A 20,220-nucleotide genomic window follows, 5' to 3' on the forward strand; every position below is an offset into this window, starting at 1 on the left:
CCAGTGCTTGGATTAAAGGTATGTGCCACCAACACCCAGCTTCCTGGGCTCTTTTCTTATGTTCCTGGCCTATAGTGATAGGGCGGGGGCCATGCCTTAGTTATTTAAGAAAGTTCGAGATTCAACACAAGGAGTGCTCAGAGGATAGGAAGAGGGAGGGGAAGAAAGGGAGGGAGGGAAAAGAGGAAGGAGGAGAAAGCCATTAGACCTTTCTACTCTAATAACTGCCTGTAACCTCTGCTGAACCCTTAGAAAGTCATAGCCGATCTTCATCTCTCCCAGCTTTCCTGTTTCTCTTACATGTTCCTGACTGGAACTGTGAATCATCTTCTGCCTTTCCTTTCAGTGTTGTTACCGGAATCACCCCTGAACTCCAGGGCTTACCACTTCTCCCTGCTTTGCTGCAGTAGCCTGTAGTTCTTCCCATTTCTCTCCCCCCACACACAACCAGAAAAAACATGGGCCAGATGGGAAATTGTCCATCCAACCCTAATGGAGAAATGTCTTCTAGGCTTCCGTAACACACGTGTACTGCACATAGACTTTCATTCAGAGGTGTCTGCCATGGTGTTATCACATGATTTACTAAAGTGAAAGTCGGAGATGATTTAAACTTCAGGAAAATAAATAGAAGCAAAGATGCACAGATTTTTGCCTCACCTGCTGATAGGACCTCTGAATGTTTACTTTGACTACATAACATATGGGAATGCTAAGTGTAAAGCTACAGGTAAAACTCTATGTCCGATGTGTTTCCAATCAATGAATGGATGTGCATGATAAAAATGTAAATTAGAAAAGAAACCAACCAAAGCAATTAACCCAAGCTTCTGTTGGTAGTAGGAGCTATTTAAGGTTCATTTTTATATAGTTTGAGTTCTTTCCTATTTGTGTTCCTGTTATTTACATCTCTTGTCTTACTAGCTAAGACTTCAAGTACCATATTGAATAAGAGGGAAGAAAGTGGTGTAATTTTTCTGTAAAGAGTTTGTAAAATTCAGCCCCCGCCCCAGGCTTTCTTTTTCTTTTTCTTTTTTCAGATTATTTTATCACTGACTCAAACTTACAACATGCTATAGACTTTAAGTCCTCTTGGCTGATTTTGGTAGGTTAATCTAAAAATGTGTTCGGTTCTTTTAGGGTTTCCAATTTGTTGGAAAATCTTTTTTAGAGTATGCCCTAATGGGCCTCTAAGTTTCAATGGATTTGTTATAATGCTTCCCTTTTCATCTCTTTAATTAATGTGGCCCTTCACTCTATTTTGCTTAGTTTAGCTAAGGGTTTGTGAGTCTTGTTTATTTTTTCAAGAACTAACTCAGTTTCATGGTTTTCTGTGCTGTTATTTTCATTTCCATTTTGTTAATTTCTGGACAGGTGTTTCTGATGTCTTTTCAGACACTGTTTGGAGGTTTGGCTTCTTGTTTTTCTCAGACACTGTGGTGTATAATCAAGTTACTTTATCTGAGATCTTTCTGATTAAAAAAAAAAAAACAGCTATAAAACTCATACATAGAACTATTTTCACTGTATTTCACAGATTTTGGTATATTGTGTTTTCATCTTCATTTGACTCTAAAGGTTTTATGTTTTCCTTTCTTATTTCTCTAATGATGCATCAATTAATTTTAAATAGTATCTTTTTAAGCCACCATGGGTTTGAATATTTCCTGTAATTTCTCTTCCAGTTGACTTCTTGTCTTGTTGCCTGCAAAATAAAATGCACAAAGTTATTTTAACTTTCTTATATTTGTTAAGAAATTGTTTGTGTCCTAAAATATGGTCCATTTTAGAGAAACTTCCATGGGCTTCAGGAAATAATGTATATTCTGTAATTTGGGTGTAATATTTTGTAGATGCCTGATAAATTCACTATCTGTGATGTCATTTAACTCTGAAAGGTTTTTGTTTGCTTTTCTGGCTGACCTGTCTATCGGTAAGAGTGATTGTGAATACCCATAAATATTCTGTTGAGATAAATTTGTGCCTTTACAACTGGTAGTATTTCTTTTATAAAACTGAGGACAATTAGTTTGATGTGAACATGTATAGAAGTTTTAGGGAATCCCCCCTTAAGCTATCTTCTTTTTTCAACATAATATTTTACTGATTATTTGGGAATTTCACATAATGTATCCTGATTGCACTCACTTCCCAGTTCTCCCATGTCCAACCCTACCCTTGTGATTTTCTCCCAGAAAAAAGTAAGAACAAAGAAAGAAGAAGGGAAAAAAATACCTAGGCCATTTTGTGTTGCCCATATACTCACTGGAGCATGGTCAAACTCCCACTGGCCATCCTCTTAAAGAAAATTGAGTCCTTCCCTACGCCCACCCCTGGCAGAATCCATCAACTGTAAAGAGCATCCCTATCACAATTTGTTTTGTTTGTTTGTTTGTTTCTGTTTTGTTGTTTTTTGTTTGGTTGGTTGATTGGTTGGTTGGTTTTTATTTATTTATTTATTTTTAGGCAGAATCTGTCTATATACCCTTGGCTGTCCTGGAACTTGATCTGCAGACCAGGCTGGCCTTGAACTCACTGTTTCTGCCTCCCAGGTGCTGGGAGCAAAGGCATGAACCACCATGCCTGAGGCATGAACCACCATGCCTGGCTGCCTATCACAAGTTTTAAGAGTTCTCCTGGATGTCTTCCTGTCTAGAATGTTTTGTTTTTGTTGTTGTTGTTGTTGTTGTTTGTTGTTGTTGTTGTTGTTTAGGGAGAGTCACAGAATCCTTCTGTCTCTCCTTCTCAACCGGGAGTCTGCAGATGTCTGTATCACTGCAAAAGAAGCTTGCTTGCACTTTACAGTCAGCAGCAGCATGGGTCATGGACTTCCACATGGTTTCTGGTGACTGCAAGGACCATGAACATCCACACAGTCTCCAACATCATCACAGACCACAGACCTCAGCATGGTCTCTAGTGGCAGTACAGATCACAGACATCTACACAGCCTTCAGCTGGAGTACAGACCATAGGCACAGACCATGGTCCTCAACAGTTGCACAGGCCTCCAGAGACACCCAGCTTACACACATCCACAAGGCCTTTAGTAGTAATGTGGACTATTGGCATTGACATGGGCTCCTTTGAGAGGATACACCACAGACATCCACATAGCCTCCAACTGCAGCATAGACCACAGACATCAACAAGGCCCTCAGTAACACCATGACCACAGACATCAATACGGCCATCAGTGGCTGTGTGGACTTTGGATATAGACATGGCCTCAGGAGGGTGGCACAGAGCACATGCATATACCTGGCCTCTGGTAGTAGCACAGGCCACAGACATTGATCTGGCCTCTGAAGGCACCACAGACCACGGACACACACAAGGACCTCAGGTCTTGACAAGGTCTGGGACTGGCAGCATGTACCATGTTCACCAACATGTGCCTGAGTTATAGCACAGACCACAGATACCAACATGGCCTCCAGGGTCAACAAGGACCATGGGGGTCTTTTGAGAAGGCCCATTCCAGAGAATGAGTCGTTCTTCATTTAGGACATCTTGTAGTTGCTCAGAGCTAGGGCATTCATGTGGCTGAGCAGCATGTTCAGGGACACGGTCTGTGAGAATTCCAGGCTGCTGAATCCCACCCTAACAGCCCTGCTCAGCAATGACATGCTCCCCTGTCCACAGCATCCTTTTCTCACACCTCTCAATGCCACTGTGTCTCTAGTTCTGCCTCTCTCTACCATCCATATGTCACTACATTCCTCTATCTTTCCCACCATTTCATTGCATATCTGTTCATCAAAGTAGCATTGCAAACAATGAGTCATTGGTCTAGTTCAGAGCAGAGTTTCTGGTTTCTAAAGTGCCATAAATACTGAACCATTGCCAAAACTCTTCTTGTACATCCTGTTGTCACCTAGGATCTGGGTGATGTTGCAGCTAGGCAGCGCATCTGGAGGCAGAATCTGAGCAAGTTGCAGACTACCGTATATTCCATACTCACAAGTGGGCCACTCCAAGAGAACTCAGGCATGAGCATTGTGCTTGTAGCCTTCAGGGAGTACCACATCCTTGTGCTCTCCTTTTCCTATCATGGTGAGCATCAGCAATAGCTCCGTGCTGCAGGCTGGCCCTCTGACCAAGGACCGGCTCTGTGCAGAAATGTGACTGTATTCTCATATTACGCCATGCCACCATTGCCATGTCTGTAGTTTCACCATTCTCTCCCAAGGGCTCGAGGCTCTGTTCTGCCATTTTTCCTTCCGATTTCTTGAGTCTACTTTTTAAAAGCATCTTCCCATTGGACCTGTATTTTTTAAATTGCTCCAGGGGTACTGTGGGCTCTGTAAACTCCTCCTCTGCTGTTATCACTACTTTCCTCTCAGAACTTCCATTGGTCCCTCAGGGTCCTCAGAACTATTCTGAGGTCCATGGTGGTTGCTGGTGGCTGTCACCACCTTTAATCACAGCCAGTCTTCAAGTTTTCATATTCAGTGGTGATGAAATGTTCTGGGATCTGGTTCTGAGCACTGGCTCCCCGACACAGTCCAGCAGCCGATAGATGGAGTAGACAAAGCACATATGGGCCCGGAGGCAGCTGAATTGGTCAGCTTGCACCTTAAATTAACTTCTTTATTCTTCTAATTTGGACTTGATGTCTACGTTGTGAAATATTAGTGCAACTATGCCTACTTTTTCCCCCTGTACCATTTGATGATTGGAATGCCCTTTCTACCCCTTCACCCCAAGGCTTGCTTGTCTTTGCCAATAAGGTGCATTTCGTGAAGACAATCAACAGTTGGGTCCTATTTTCTATCCAATTAGCTGTTCTGTGTCTTTTGAACTGATATCATTAAGAGTCATTATTGAAAGTTATGTACTAATTTCTGTCACCTTGTTGTTTTTATATTGGTTGGTGTTTTCCTAACCTTTGGTCACTTATCTATTTTGGTGTAATTTATTCTTCCTTGTGGCCTCATGGACGTGTTTATCTTTCTTTTTAGTCTGTAGTGATAGTTTTGTAGATGTAGACTCTTTTAGTTTGTGTTTATCACAGAAAGCCTTTCCTCTTTCTTCTATTATTAAGGGTAGCTTTGCTGGATACAGTCACCGAGGCTGGCAGTTATTGCTTTCCAGATCTTGAAATACTTCATTTCATGTCCTCCTGACTTTGAGAGTTTCTCTCCTGAAATCGCTATTATTTTTAAGGATTTGTCATTGTATGTGACCTGGAGTTTCTCTCCTGTCACTTTCCATATTCGTTCTTCCTTCTGCATCCTTGGTACTCTAACGATAACATGATGAGTTGATGTTCTTTTGGTGTTGTCTGTTTGGAGTTCTGAGACTCTTAGGCCTAGATAACCATCTCCTCCTAGGTCTGAGAAGTCCTCTGCTATGATCTTGTTAAATTCATGCTCTCCATACCATAAGAGAGTTGGCCTGATCCTCCCAGCCCAACTCAAGGAAGTCAGTCACCATCATCTGTCCCTGTCTGTCCCTCCTACATTCATGTTCTTGTTCAGCCAAATCGACCTCTATGTCCTATGTTTTATGTTTCTGCATCTAATTCTCAAATTCCATGCACACACACAAACACACAGTGAGGTGAGGAGATGCATAGAGGGAGAGATACGGAAAGAGGGGGGAGTGCAATTCTAGCTAAGTATTGGTAATCTTCAGTGAATCAGGGTGAGCACTACATATACTAATAACTGCAGCTATAGTTAGACAGTTTCAAAGCTAAAAGTTGATGGGAATAAGAGAGCACTAGAGTGTAGCGTTCAAAGGCAAAGGCTCTGTAGAAGTTACCTGAGTTTCAGTTCCAGTTCTGTGATTATTAGATGCAAAGTGGTGACCTTAGGAAGTGACTCACCTTCTAAGCCTTGGACTGTTGTTCATCAGTAAATATACCAGGGATGATGGAAACACTACCATATGTTTTTCCTGTGCAGAGTATGGAATGAATAGTTCTGAGCTTCATGGAGAAGCTGGCTGGCACAGCCCCTCATCACTGAAAACTGTCTTTATCAGTGCTCAAGCAAAACTCCAGTCCTTTACCTGAGTCTATTCATTGCGCTCTACCTCCCTTTGCTACTCAGCCCAAGACAACCAAATGATGTAGCTTTAGGAACTTTACCTAATGATTCTTGTGCCACTGAACCATGAACACTAGAACATGGATCTAGGTTCCATTTATATCCATATTTCTAGGTCCTGTCATATCACCTGACAGAGAAATGGCTAATGGGCGCATAAAGCTCCAAATGAGAAACTTGAGAAGTTCAAGCTAAATGGTAAAGAAAGTTCTTTTATTGGGTACAATCTTGCAATTTTGCTGAGACAGCCACTCTATTCCCATGGGTTTCCTCCAGATAAGACGTCACCTTGATAAATTGTTTGTGGATATAGGCATCCTGAAGGTGGCATGGAAATGCAATTTAATTTCCAATTAAGCCTGATTTCTGGGCCAAGGGATTTGGCTGCCTCACACTGGGAAGATTATTTTGTCCAGACCTATCATTATCATGTGTAATGATTCTGCCACGAAGTGAACTCTCAAAGCAAAGTCCTTTGATTCTTGAGATGGCATAACAAGACAGTGGTATGGGTTCCAAGGGCAAGACTGCTTTCTTTCAATATCTAAATTTACCTGAGGAATCATCAAGACTGTTCAAGGGAAGACAGTCCATTGATATGTGGCAGACATTTTTTTAAGACAAACCGGGAAAGGAAAACGAACTTAGCAGTTCTCAGTCATAGTGTCCAGAAGGAAGAGGAAAAACTGCTAGTGAGACAGGGTGGCAACAGAGAGTCCTAAGAGCTCTCAACAGAGAAGAATCTGGGGCGGCTGGCTTGCTGGAACATTTCTGGAGCCGTCTCCAATGTGCCAGGTACTCTGCTGAGTTCCTGTACTCAATCATCCTAAGCACCCTATAAAACAAATGAAGTTTCTCTCATTTCCCAATTGAGGAAACTGAGCCTCAGGGAAGTTGAATTAACTGCTCACGGTCACAGACAAGCCGTTTTGAACTCCCGATTTTCTAATTTTTTCTCCTGCCAAAGACATACATAAAAATATAGTTGGGACCTTTCAAGTACTGTCACTGTGAGCTGGCACTTAGCCCTGGAATTGAAGGGTGTGAACAAGCCCTTGAAGAGATGCCCTGAGATAGTGAAAATAAGTGCTGTCTGCACATTCCTGGTGCAATGGCCCGAGAGTAGGTGCACACAAGACCCAATTCTGTTTGGATATGTTCCCAATTTCCACGCAAGAAGTGAGACCCAAGAGCTGACTTTAGTGATCCAGCATGGCTGCAGTTCTCAGATGGGGCCAGGAGCTTCATCAAGGATCCTGACTTGTTTTTTTTTTCCTGGTGACAGAATAATCACTTTCAAGCACTGGAAAAAAAATGCAAGAGTCTGAAGGACCATGGTCAGTATGTTCACAGAAAATTTAGTTGGATGCCAAGAGATGTCTCATGGCCAAATTTTTTATTAACAATAAAGATAAACATAAATGATTATGCTGTGCACAACTGGGAAAGTTGTAGAGATGATTATTAAGTCCGTGGTTTGTTAACACTGACTAAAGAATGAAAGGGCCACCAAGAAAAGGGTGGGGTCACTAAGAAAGTCAAATTGCCCATCAAACTGCCACCCTGCTATTCTGATTTGTAATTGTGGCCAGCAATGCAAGGACTCAGGTGATTGGAGAATGCCTTGGTTTCAAGTGACCAAATGGGTTGTGGGCCAGAAATTGTGGCTTCTGGCAAATCGTTGACAGCCCCAGTTATTCTTGGCAGCACCCACATTCCAAGTGTTTATATTTGGGAAATAGTCTCAGTTACTGGCTCTTTAGATAAATAGCATAGAGAAGCTGTGAGAGCCTGGGCTCTGTAGGGGTGCCATGAAGGCAGCTAACAGGCTCTCAACATTGGGCCTTTGCACACTTGATACAGGGGAAGAGGTGGGAGAAGGTTCTCAGTAGTTAGAGCCATAGTAGTTAGAGCCATAGTAAACCCATATTGTCTAATTTTTTTTAATCTCATCTCTTCTACTTGATAACTCTAGGGCAAGTTAAACCCCTTCTGCATGCCTCAGTTATCACATCTATGAAATGGAGATGCCAGCCTTAACCTCAAAGGATGCTGTTAGTGTTAAATGAGCCATATGTGGAAAGGCTTGGCCCACATCCCAGCACACAGGTGTTCCACAAATGTTAGTTCTTATTACTATTAGGGATGACAGATTGTCGCTTGGGGGAATGGTTAGCTAAATATATCCCGGAATGGAAGGGCTACAGCTTGGTCCAGTGAGTTATTCATCAAACGTGTTGATGTAGACTGTCACTAAAGAGAAATGTGGAAATATGAGGGTTTTCTCCCTGGCGATACTTCTGACAGAAGATGGGAAAGTTATATCTCCTCTGACACCAACCAGTTCTGACACTGTTGAAGCTTCCTGCAGTGTATTGCAATTTGATGCTGCACAGAGTTAGCAAGAGACCCCACAGGTCACTGGTAAATTCACACAAGATTGCCCTTCACAGTGCATAGGAGTAGAAGTCCTGTTTCTATGATGCATATGTTTAGTGAGTCTCTGATTTTATTTCATGTGTGTGGTGTCAGGAGTGAGGGTTGTGTGGAGGGATGAGGTTATGGGGAACCAAGTCTCTGCAGCTTGGGAGAAGGAGCAAGCCTGGGGATATATCACACAGTTGATTCACATTCAGTCTAGAGTTCGATGCCTCTGCGTACCTCCCCTCCCCATCTCCCAACTACCCTTTAGGAAAGCTGGCTGATGACAACATGTTTTATATCAGTAGGGAGAGCAGGAAAGTTGGGTAATCCAGGAAGACCCTGAGTTCTGCACTGATCTGAAATGCAAATAAATGATCTAGGAAGTGCTTGTAGGTAAGGAGATGATCCATCCACTGACCCTTTTGTCAAATCATGAACTGAGACACAGAGGCAATCCAGAGAACTAAAACCTCCCCTCTGTGCCTCAGTGGGAATCTGAAGAACTCAACAGAGATTGGCTTTATATTTTCATGGGCACAGTGGGAAGAGACATCATCTTTATCTCTAGATGCACTAGCCCAACCCCCTAAAGCTGTCTGTGCTCAGGACCTATTACACTTTTGAAAAATATTGAGGATCCAGGGAGTGTTGGTGTATATTTGTTATAGCTATTAGTAGTTGTCATTTTATCAATTAAAATTAGGAACTATAAAACATTTCATTTCAATATCTTTATTTTAAAGTAATAGTAAATTATGAATATTACATAAACATTTTATGAAAAATAATTTTATCTTACAAAATGTTATCAAGAGAAATCTCATTATTTTACATTTTTAAATTTTTATTTTTATTTTAAGTGTGTGGGGGGGGGGTGAGTTTGGGCATGTGCCCATGGCCACAGGAGCCCCCAGCCCCTGGAACCCAGAGGTGTTAGATCTCCCATGGATATGGAGTCACAGGCAGATGTGAGCTGGCTGATATGGGTGCTGGGAACCAAATCCTGGTCCTCTACAAAGACACCATACACCCTTAACCACTGAACCATCTGTTGCACATTTTTTGAAGGTATCTTTAATGTTTAGTCAACCAAGCAGCTGGACTCCAACCAAAATTCTATATTTGCTCTGTATCTCACTATCTTGACCTGGAACTTCTGACCACATATTTGTAGAGAACAAGTAAGAAAAGGTGTAATTATTGTGTAGTCATGGAAGGTTGTGGTCCCATGTGCCTCCAGTTTAAGCCCAGCTGCCCAATACTCCAGGGGAGATCTCATGCCCTAACCTGCACTTGCTGCTTCTCTTTCATCTGCTCCTGGAGGGACCTTGGCTGGTAAGGAACTAGACAGCTTCACTCGCTCAAATGGCATCTTCCCAAATATTTCATAGAATTCAAATTCCTCCAAATAGAATGGGAAATGAAAGGGCACTTGACAGCCTAACCAACCACCTGTTATATCAGTAATAGCTTTGCACTTGGCTGACTCAAGGGGGTTCAAAATAGGAGAAGCTTGGGCTGAAACTTGTTTGTTTAGAGGGAAATAGGAATTATTTCAGAAAATCACAAAAAAATTTTAAGATTTCTATAGCACACAATTTAGGTTCCTTACCACCCTTAATGATGCCAATAGAGCTGGAGGTTGAGAGAGAGACATCTCCTGGAAGGCAAGCATGTATCAGAGTCAGCTCTCTGCCCTCCTTGCCTTCCAGCTTTATAGGGAACAGAGAGCCCTCTTCCCTTGGGAACCTTCAAATCTGGAAGAGGCCCACTTTTTTTTTTCTTTTTTTTAATCTCAGCCTTGGCTGGAGAGCTGAAGCCATCTGAGGTCTGGCACTACTAGGATACCTCACAAGGATTCTTTCCACTTCAAATCAGAAACTCAGGAGTCCTATTGCTTCTGATGTCGACAAGGTGTCTGATTTAGGAGAAAGGATGCATGGGGAATAGACCAGGCACACCTCTGCAGGTATGAATCATGGCCAGTGAGAACGAATCAGGAACAGAAAGTATCTGATGCTCTTTAGCAGTGATTTATTCAGGATGGGTGAGGGCTCTGTTTCTAGGCAGCCTTTGTCACCAAGATCATCTTATCTCCCCACATATAACTCCATCATGCTCAAATGCCCATTATTTCACACTCTCCCTAGCCATGCAGTTCTGAAGCACAGATAGGTGTGGTTTTGATGGAAGCAGGCCAGTCCCTGCTGACAGCAGGGAAACAATTTTTTTTCCAAGAAAATGAAGGTCATCATGACTAATGCTTGGGACAGGGGAGGCTAGGCATCCATCCCTATGTACTAATTCTTCTGGAAGATGTGTCATTTTCTCCTGTTGAAAACCTGCATAAAATAACCCTTAAAAGTAGGCCTCCCTGTGGGGACTTTGCTTTCTCTTTTTAAATTGAATTTGAATTTGGGGGAATAAGCATAGATTCACACATACTTGTAAGAATAAATAATAATGCTGGGCGATCTCTCCTTCCCATTCATGACTCTTCCCAGTGGTAGCACCTCATAAACTATACCTCAGCATCAGAATGTCAGCTTTACTGAAGACTCCTGAGACCTTGCTGACCCCTAGATGGAGATGTTCTAGGGAGTGATAAGCTACTTGGCCTTGAAAGGAAAGGCCATGGCTAAGAAACTGGAAGACAACATCAGATGTCAGGGCAACCTGGTTAGAATTATCAGATGGGTTGCAAGGATATAATTGTCCTGTTCACTTGCCCACCAGGGACCCATGTGGCGAGAGCATCCAAAGGGGTGGCAGAGCAACATCCTACCTCAGGTCTTTCTTCCTGTTCTTGAAAAGCTGGTACCCTATTCTAACCCTAATCTAATCCTAATCACCTCCAAGTGTTGTTAACATTAGCTGTGTTAAATGCCCAACACCTGTGTATAGAGGGGACATGTTGAAATCACCTGCAGTATGAACTGCAAATTCTCATCTTAGTAAGTGCCTTTCTTCCATCCAGGGAGGCTAACACTGTGTCTTCTTAGCTTGTCTCTGACAGGAGAAACAGCTCCTCCCAGCCCATCCTCATCTCCCTAAGGATGGCCTCTTTCAACATTCTCCAAAATAACAGTTCTGCATTGCATTGCTCTTCCAGTTAAAATCAACGAAACAGTATATTATCTTCCTATTACTGAAAAATGAAAATAACAAAAATGGGTGGAGGTAAGGAAAAAAGTTAAAATTAACTACCATGCCACGGTTAATGTTTTGAAGTGTTTGTGTTTATTTCCTTGAAGACTTTTGTTATTGTGAGAATATGCTTGGACTCTGTATCAACAGGTTCTGCCGCATTGGATTCAATCAGCTGCAGATGAAAGTATTTTGGGGAAAACTGCATATGTAGTGAACACGGATGGACCCTTCCTCATCATTATTCCCTAAACAGTAGAGAATGCCAGAATTGGCTTTGTGGTGGATGTTATGAGTCATCTGAGGATGTTGTGAGGCACACAGGAAGGTGTTCAGAGGTCACACACACACACACACACACACACAGAGAGAGAGAGAGAGAGAGAGGTGAAGAGGGAGAGAGAGAGAGAGGCTGTACCACTTTACATATGGAATTTTTGGCATCTTCAGTAGTCACAGAACTAGTCCTGTGGATATTGAAGGAGAACGGAAAATTTAAATTTTAGAATAACATGTGTGTGACTTAATGTCCTTAATAAAAAGCAATACAATGAGTTGCCCTATAAATGAGAACTGATGTTTTTTGTAACAATTCAAAGAAGCTGAATTTGGTCAAGAACAATATCCTGGGTGCAATAGGCAGGCATTTGAGCTAAGAGAGAGAACATAGGAACAGAGGTGACAATATTCATCATCTGGGGAGTGCATAGTGACATAGAAGGTAACAGACAAACAATTGAGAACAGGAAGTGGGGAGCTGAAACTGGCTTTCCCTTTGTCCTCCAAAGGCACTGGGAGGCTATTAAATTTTCTTGAGTAGGAAATGACTTCCCAAAGATGTTGAGCAAGCAAAAGAGGAGACAAGAGAAAGAGTGACGAGTGATAAGCAGCCATGCCTGTGACCCCTGCTGTCTCTGGTGATTCCTGTGCTGTGATGAAGAGTGTATTGGTCTATCTCTGAGCAGCCAAGATGGATAGGGACCTGTTGAGTTTCACCATGGCAATAACGAGGAGGCCACCAGTTAGCAGGAAGGTGGGCCAGAAGAAGGAGAAGAGGAGGACTTGAGGCCCATAGAGGCGCTGATACACAACGCTGGTCTCGTTGACTTGAGGCGCAGAGAAGCAGTAGAAAGCCTTGTGCTCATGGAAATTGGCTCTGACCTTCTTCACATCAGCCAGAGCCATCTGGTAGTTGTCCAGGTTGCTAGGGATATAGGAGCACTGTGGAGGAGAAGCAAGGATGCTTAGGCTTTCAAATGCTCACTTCACTTCGAAGAGGCTCAGGGTGAGGCTTTGGGGTATGAGAAAAAATAAACAAAACACTGGCTTGGGCGTCAGGCCCTGGAGAGCATGGTTGGTGTCTGTGTTTGGATGGTAGCCTTGGAGCCACTCAACACGATGCTGCACACCTAGACGCAGGGCTCGATTGGCGTTCTGGTTCTATTTGCTGTGAAATCTTGGGCAAATTGCTCGCATTCTCTGACCCTTCATGACTTCATTACCGAGTTGGATTAATAGCATCACAGTGATGAGCTGGAGAATCATGAGCAACACAAGCTCAGGGACAAGAGGTTTATGTATCTGAGCTGACCAGGTACCACCAAGCAGTGAAGCTTGGCAGACAGTGTCAAGGCCCAGTGGAAGGGAGTGAGCCAGCCACATCCAGAAGAGCAGTTATCACTCCAGTGGACAAGGGACACCACACCATCCACCAACACATCCAGAGAAGCTAGAAGATATCTGATTTTATTGCAAATTCCTAGGATTTCAAAATCCTGGCTAAAATCCAAATAGAAGACTCTTTGAAGCCTAATTCTGTGTGAACCGGAGAAAATATGCTGGCAAGTCTGTCTATGACAGAATCCAAAGGAAAGAGAGAAAGTGCAGAAAAGAGCTCCAGGCGAGCAGAGCACAGCACACAGTTAAGCTCTGCACTGATAGTTGCTGTTAGGAACTTCTGGTCTGTTAGGATGATGAGACCCAGCTGCAAAGCTCTGTAGAGACAGCCCTGAGTGGAGACCTGACTGTTATCTTTCCATTCAAGGACTGTGTGCTGTCTGTATAAACCTCAAGAGAAAGTTTGCAAGGGTGGACCTCTCTATGGACCTACAGGAGAATACTTCTGGGGTGTCCTTCAGCATTGGCTCTTTTCCTGTGGGATATGGGCACGTGGAAGTAGAAACATTCCAGGGCCATGTTCTAGTGAAGTCATGTCCAAGTTCAAATATGTAAACCTGAGGCCCAATGGGCAAGTGTTGAGCTAGCATCTTCCCCGGGACTCAGTTGCCTCCCAAGCTGCATCTCTGTGGGCACCCAGTCCAGCATCGTGGAGGTGCTTTGGCATAGTGCTGTCAAGGAAATAGGGGAGCTGCAGGCATATGCAAGCCCCCAGTGAGCCAGGGAGAGCTGAAGCTCCTGTGGAATCTGGCCCTCAGTGGGGTTGGGTACTGCAGGGTGTTTAGTAGCATGACTGTCACTGGGTAACCTTGTCCATTAAGCATAGATTTCTTTGTAGAGCCCAACAGGCCCAGGTTCAACAATGGCTTCCAAGCCCTGTGACTTTTGTAACTGATACAATCTCTTAAACCTTATGAAGTCATTTGTAGAAGTGCCTGCACAGAACTTACCTGGGGATTAAATAGGAAACTTATGTAAAACACTTAATAAGAGCCCAGATCTTGGAAGTTCAAAGTGGAAGAATTATTATTATTATTATTATTATTATTATTATTATTATTATTATTATTATTATTGCCTCACCTATGAAATTAGAGTAAATGCTGTATCTGTTGCCTGCTTGCAGTTCCTCCAGATTCTATACTCTTGATCTGTCTGTCAAGACTCTTGCCAGAATTCCCTCTCCAGGCCAAGGCAAGGCCTGGGACATTTTACCCTTCTCTGCCTGCCCTTGTACAACCATCCTTGAGTTGTCTGCATGAACTAAAATTATGAAGCCCCTGCCTCTATTCTGAGGCTTCACTCTTGTTAGCCTAGACTGAGGTTCACGGGAGGAGACAGAGCAGGTGATGGAGGAGGAAGGAGGGTCTGACATGTCCAGAAGCATGCATCGACCAACCGGTAGCATCAGCCAGTCATGTATCCTGATGCTGAACCAGAGAATGAAATGTGTGACTGTCCCAGCATGGCAGGCTGCTCTTCACTTTCTGTTTGTAGTTTGTAGGTGCTGTGGTTTAACAGCCCCTCCTTCCCTCACTAGAGAAGAAGTAATACACACTTTTCACAACCCACGCAGGGTTTGGACTAGCTTCTGGCCTCTCTGGGATGGCACCTTGGGATTAAGAGGTGAGCAGCCTTAACGCAGTGTGCCAGGAGAATGGCACTATAGCCACGGCTTCTCATCTTTGAAAATGTTTTTCTCACTCCTGGGATAAATTAAGGTTCCGGGATGTCAAGGAGGTAGGAGCTAACCCTGATGGGGCTCGAGGTTCTTGTCCCATACAGTCGTGCCAACAATGATCATGAGTCTGACTTCTACACACTGCTACCTCTGGCTTCCGTGCCCCCCAAGAGCCCGCCCCCCCCCAAACACCACATCAGGCACCAGTCAGCCTCAATTCTGACTATTAGTATCATGCTTGTGACAGATCCACACACCTGTCCTGGGGACTGCTGTGTTCCAGCTTCCATTTAGTAGCTGACCCTTAATGGCTCCTGGTTATGTCTTTCCAACATCACTTGAATGGTGACCCCAGGCCTCCAGTAGCTCATAGCAATAATATCCAACCTCAGAATCATCTGAAGGGCTCCACCAACTGATCTATACTCAGGGATTCTGTCTCAGGTAGTCTGATGTAGAGTCTGATTTGTTAAATCTCGATAGTTTGCATATATAACCAAAGGTGAGATGCCCCAATGATATGCTAATATTAATTCCATAGTTATATAGGAGAGTTCTCAGGAAACAGACCTTAGTGCCATCTGGCCGTTTCTGACCATATGCCCCACTGTATCAGGTGGCATTTCTGGAATCATTCTTTGCCTAGCCTTCTCCCTTGTGCCTATGTGAGGTCCCACCATTGCTGTGCCTCCCTCCTCATGTTTCCATGGCTCCAGGAATTGCCCGTTTTGAAAATCCTGACCCATCATTTCCCTGCTCCAGGCCTCATTGCCAGCTGGGAGATAATGCCTGCTTCCTGGAGTCCCTTTTCTCTCTGCTGCTCTCTGTGGCCTCCCACCCCTCAGCTATCAGTGATCCTCTATAAGCTGTCTCCTCTTGAGACCCAAGAGCCTGATGTGGGAAGGCACAGTGGTTGTTGAATGAATAGAGGAAGTGAACGAGAGGAAGAGAGTAAAGGGGACCAATTTGTCTGCACAACAGGGAGGGCTATGACAGTGATTGGAAGGGGTATGCAGTTTGAGGGAAATTCTTGAATGTTGGTTATGGAGGTTGCTATCCCTGACTCCTAGGTGGCTCATGGGTTCATCCAGCTCCACTGTGTGACTCTGTTGGTGGAAGACATATCTACTAATGACTGCTTCTGCTCTTTGAGGGCCCACCATTAACCAACATGGGGCTTTGCCCATTTGGACAGAGCACTGTGTTTTCTGGGCAGGGTATTAGAACCCATTTACAATGTTGCAGACTGAGACTCGTGGGACCTCAGTGGCCTTTCCCCAGATGCGCAGTCAATGATGGGTAAATTCAAAGTACCCACATCTGTCTGATTCCAACACTGAAGGCTGACTCGACCTCATGCCAGCCATAAGACCCCATTCAGGTGGGTTAATATACCTTGGCTTTAGAAACATAGGCAGCTTTGGACAGGCTCACATACCTGCCAGGGCTAATGTACCCAACCTCCATTCATTACCTGCTGGTTTTGGTCCCGAGTGTCCTCTGTGTGATACAGCATGGCCCATCTGCCCATAGATGATACGTTGACCCAAAGGCATGGGTACTGGGGCACTTTCTTGCTCTCCAGCTCATCATGGTCCTTGATGTTGGTTTCAATCAGGTGACAGGTGGATTCCTGGGTCCACACACTGGGAGACACACACACATATTTCAGAACAACTTGAAATCCTTGTTCCCCAAGGGTCTTTGAAGAGGCCAGGGCTGGTACCTTCATCCTGCCGTGAGCATATACATTGACTAGGTCCACAGCCCCTGAGTCCTGGTCTTTGGGGTAAATCACAACAACTTCAGACATGTTGGCTCTTAGATATTTTCTCCATAGTGGTTCTTCAACCTTGTTACCTGCTCTACACCTGAGAACTTTTAAAAAGATCACATGGCTGAGCCCCATTCTAGGGAATTTCTCAGGTGCTTGGGCCCAGGCTTTCTCTAGTGTTGTTTAAAATGGTCATCATGGGACTGTGATGAGCAGACTAGCCTGAGACCTTCTTATTTATATCATCTTCAAGTCTCAGGTGTAGATGAAAACTTCAGATTGATTATAACTTTTAGGAGGAGGTGGGGGACACATCACCTGAGGCAAGGTCTGAGTAGCTCCAGAATCTCTGCTCTTTCTCTAAAAAATCAAGGAACTATATGAGGGTCTTGATATAGCCAGGGTGGCACTCCACTGTAGCAGAGTCTCATTCGGGTGATACTCTGGACTAGCATGACTATAGCACTATAAAGTGTGAGTGTAGAGCAGGCCAGGGAGAGGACGATAGGCTCGTCAACTCCTAAGCAATAGATTGTGACTTAGCTGCCTGTATCCAGTGGGACACCCACTGTCAAACATGAGCGGATTGTCAGGAGCCAGAATATGCCTGGAGGCCTCCCTCAGCACTGTAGGTATGTTCCAAAGACAACAGCAATCAGGAACTCCACATTGCTTCTTTAAAAGCTGGAGAGATGGCATGCCAGGGAGGGAGGCACCAGGGTATGGCACACTCTCCAAGATTCCTGCTAGATTTTGCAGCAACAGATGTCAGCTCCGTGCAGTGATTCCCTACTTATTGGGAAGCCCCAGACAAGGAGAAATGTGTGCTGCAAAAAGGGAAATCCCATCTCAGAGACATTGTGCAAACTTCTGCCAGTCTGCCGGTCTGATTGTCCCCCAAAGAACACACCCTCACCGGAGAGCTAATTCTTATGACAAGGGCATCCTGCACCTGTCCTCTCCAGGTCTCAGACCAGCAAGGCTCCCACTGGACTGCTTTTCTAGCACTGGAACCCCTAAGCTTAAGGATAAGGGATGTCCAGCCTTCTGTGATGGGGTCAAGGGTAGGGCAGGTAGAAGGGTGGGGTTCCTAGGCCTGTGGGAATATCCAGGCAGTGGGGAGTTCCATACCTTTTCTGATAGAGGGGCAGCACAGTGGTACCCAGGATGTAGTAGGTGATGGCGGCACACACTACCATTGCCACCCCCAGGCAGAGGGCTCGAGTCTCTCCACGTTTCTGGGCCATCACCAGCTTCTTCCCCATGGTCACTGGGGACAGCAATCATTTCTAGCACCACAGAAGCAAAGAGAAATGAGACCCTCCCAGCTAATAGATAGTCCATAGAAGAGAGGGCAGATGAGAGGAGATGTGGTCAGACATCAATACTGCTCTTACTCTGCATGGAGCTTTGTGAGTTTCACAGGGCTGTGAGCTCACAGGGGCCCCACCCTTATAAGACCCATGATTAGTTTTGAATACTCAGAATCCATTATCACCAATTATCTCTCTGAGAAGCTGGGCACACTTGTCAGGGATTCCCTTGTGGTGCCAGCCTCTTCCAATGAGCCCTCCTTGTCTGCTGGGCATTCCCAAGACTGATGACAGTAGGAGCCTGATGATGGCTAGAGTGTGGGAGCTCAGACGGGCAGAAAAGGGGAACAGAGAGGTCCAGCTGCAGTGACTTGTCCCAGTCCCACCTGCCTGCAATGTCCTGCTGGAGTGAGTTCTATAAGAAACATCAACTTCTGTGCTTGATCGTGGGTTTTGCTTTAATGTAGGACTTAGGTGGGAATTTGGGATTCTGTAGGCTTAGTGAGGGTCTCCATCAGGAAAGAGGATGTGAACCCTTGATATTACCTGTAGCCTAGACAGGGAGAAATGGGTTTCTGTGAGAAAAGCAGAGATTTCAGTTAGACTATAGAGAGACTATCCTTGTTGTGAGATGTTAGGTGTCTTAGAACCTCTTGGATGGAACTTTCTGTGTAGAAAAAACCACCCTAGTTCTGTGCTGGATTTAGGAAAGTTGGAAAAGGGTTAAAGAAGAGTCTTGTGTGGTTTAACCATTGGAGAGACAGACTCTTCCTTAGACAGACTGAGAACAGAGTGTCTAGGGATTTAGGGGAGTATAGAAAAGAGAGGGTCTGAGGTCATCAGACATGAGACCAAGTCCTGACTTTGCTGCTTAGAAACCACATGACTGTAAAAACAAGAAAAGCAGTACCTGCCTCAGAGTCCCAGTGCAGACCTACAGATATTGTTGAGTGTCACAAACATGCTACAATGGAAGCCATCCATAAACAGTAGTCATCCTTAATGGAGAATTGAAACACCAAAATCGTGCAGCACTCTGCCAGGCCTATCTATTGTTGTCCCTCTACTGATGACAAGTGACAAGACTGGTTCTGATCTCTAGGCTGGCCACTGAAGTGACTCCTAGACCCAAGTCTCATGCTAGGCTCTCTGGTGCCAGAACTCTGATGGGCAGCAGCGGAGGTAGGGGGTTTCCACCATCCTATCGGTAGGTACTATTGCATGCTGCTGTCTCCCACCATCACCCCCAGCCCCAGCTTCCCAGAAGCCCTTCCCAAGTTCTCTGGGATGCAGTACTCACAGTTCACTGGGTCTCCGCTGGCAGATGGTTTTTCTCCTCCCGGCCCCCCAACCCCCACCCCAAGTCAGGCTTTAGCAGGAAGTTTGGTCTCCCAGCTGGTCTCCAGGGAAGCAGTCTTCAATCCTGTCTGGGTCGAGCCTCCATGCCCAAACATGGTCAGGTCTGAGCACACAGCTTGCCTCGGGACAAAAACTCCACAAGCAGGTACATAGCTCTAAAGCCCTCATCTGCTGTTGGGGACTCTGCCCCTGCATTTCCCAGAGTCTCCTGGGAAACAGATGTCAAACAGTGAAACCCAGTATCCCCTTCACCAAGGCTGTCCTTATATATGAAAATAATTCTTCTACACTCCATCTCTCAGGCTGACTCGGGCTGGCAAAGAAGCCAGGAATAGGAAATGATCTTCCTCATGTGGTTCAGGGGAGGGAGGTATAGGGGTTGGGCTTGTCACTAACCCTGGTATATCCAGCCCAGAGCAGCCAAAGCCTCTCTGCCTTTGTCACTGACATCCTGTGTGACTCTGAACAAGTTCTGGCACCTCTCTGGGCCTCTGTCTTCTCACTTCTATTGTTAGCATTTTGAAAACTTAACTTTGTTCAGGATTGTAGTGAAGTTAGGGATAGTGGAATCCAGAGATGGGAGGACCCTCCACCTTTTATGGGTAAGCAGTGACAGTGTTTCATCCATGCTAAAGGAGCGCCATGACTGTTGTGCTCTATCAGAAGTGTGGATGGTGTGTGGAGTGGCTGTCTCTGAAATATACAATTTCAACACTATGTTGCCAGTATTAGATGAGTTCCCATTCCCTAAAAATTACACAGGGTTGATGGTGCAATTATCTCTCTCCT

At 44.6% G+C, this 20,220-nt stretch overlaps 2 protein-coding genes across 2 annotated transcripts in view; one reads left to right on the forward strand and one right to left on the reverse strand.

The window, feature by feature from the left end:
- Kcnip1 (potassium voltage-gated channel interacting protein 1) overlaps positions 1-20,220 on the forward strand; it is a 360,887-nt gene that overhangs the window by 13,696 nt on the left and 326,971 nt on the right. The gene's annotated exons all lie outside the window — the stretch shown is intronic.
- Kcnmb1 (potassium calcium-activated channel subfamily M regulatory beta subunit 1) lies at positions 12,564-19,751 on the reverse strand. Its single transcript, XM_051180971.1, has 4 exons — positions 19,373-19,751; positions 17,891-18,048; positions 16,460-16,631; positions 12,564-12,848 (listed from the first exon to the last, which is right to left on the reverse strand). The coding sequence occupies exons 2-4, from the start codon at positions 18,022-18,024 to the stop codon at positions 12,579-12,581; spliced, it is 576 nt and encodes a 191-aa protein (XP_051036928.1). The 5' UTR covers positions 18,025-18,048; positions 19,373-19,751; the 3' UTR covers positions 12,564-12,578.

This window comes from Phodopus roborovskii, unplaced genomic scaffold, assembly GCF_943737965.1.
Source record: "Phodopus roborovskii unplaced genomic scaffold, PHOROB, whole genome shotgun sequence".
Classification (NCBI taxonomy): domain Eukaryota; kingdom Metazoa; phylum Chordata; class Mammalia; order Rodentia; family Cricetidae; genus Phodopus; species Phodopus roborovskii.

Excerpts from the sequence above, each read along its gene's own strand:
- Kcnmb1 (XM_051180971.1), bottom strand. The coding sequence starts at position 18,024 with ATGGGGAAGAAGCTGGTGATGGCCCAGAAACGTGGAGAGACTCGAGCC. Across the intron at positions 16,632-17,890 it reads CTGCCCCTCTATCAGAAAAG|TGTGTGGACCCAGGAATCCA; the intron begins GTATGGAACTCC and ends TGTGTCTCCCAG. Across the intron at positions 12,849-16,459 it reads CTCGGGACCAAAACCAGCAG|TGCTCCTATATCCCTAGCAA; the intron begins GTAATGAATGGA and ends TCTCCTCCACAG.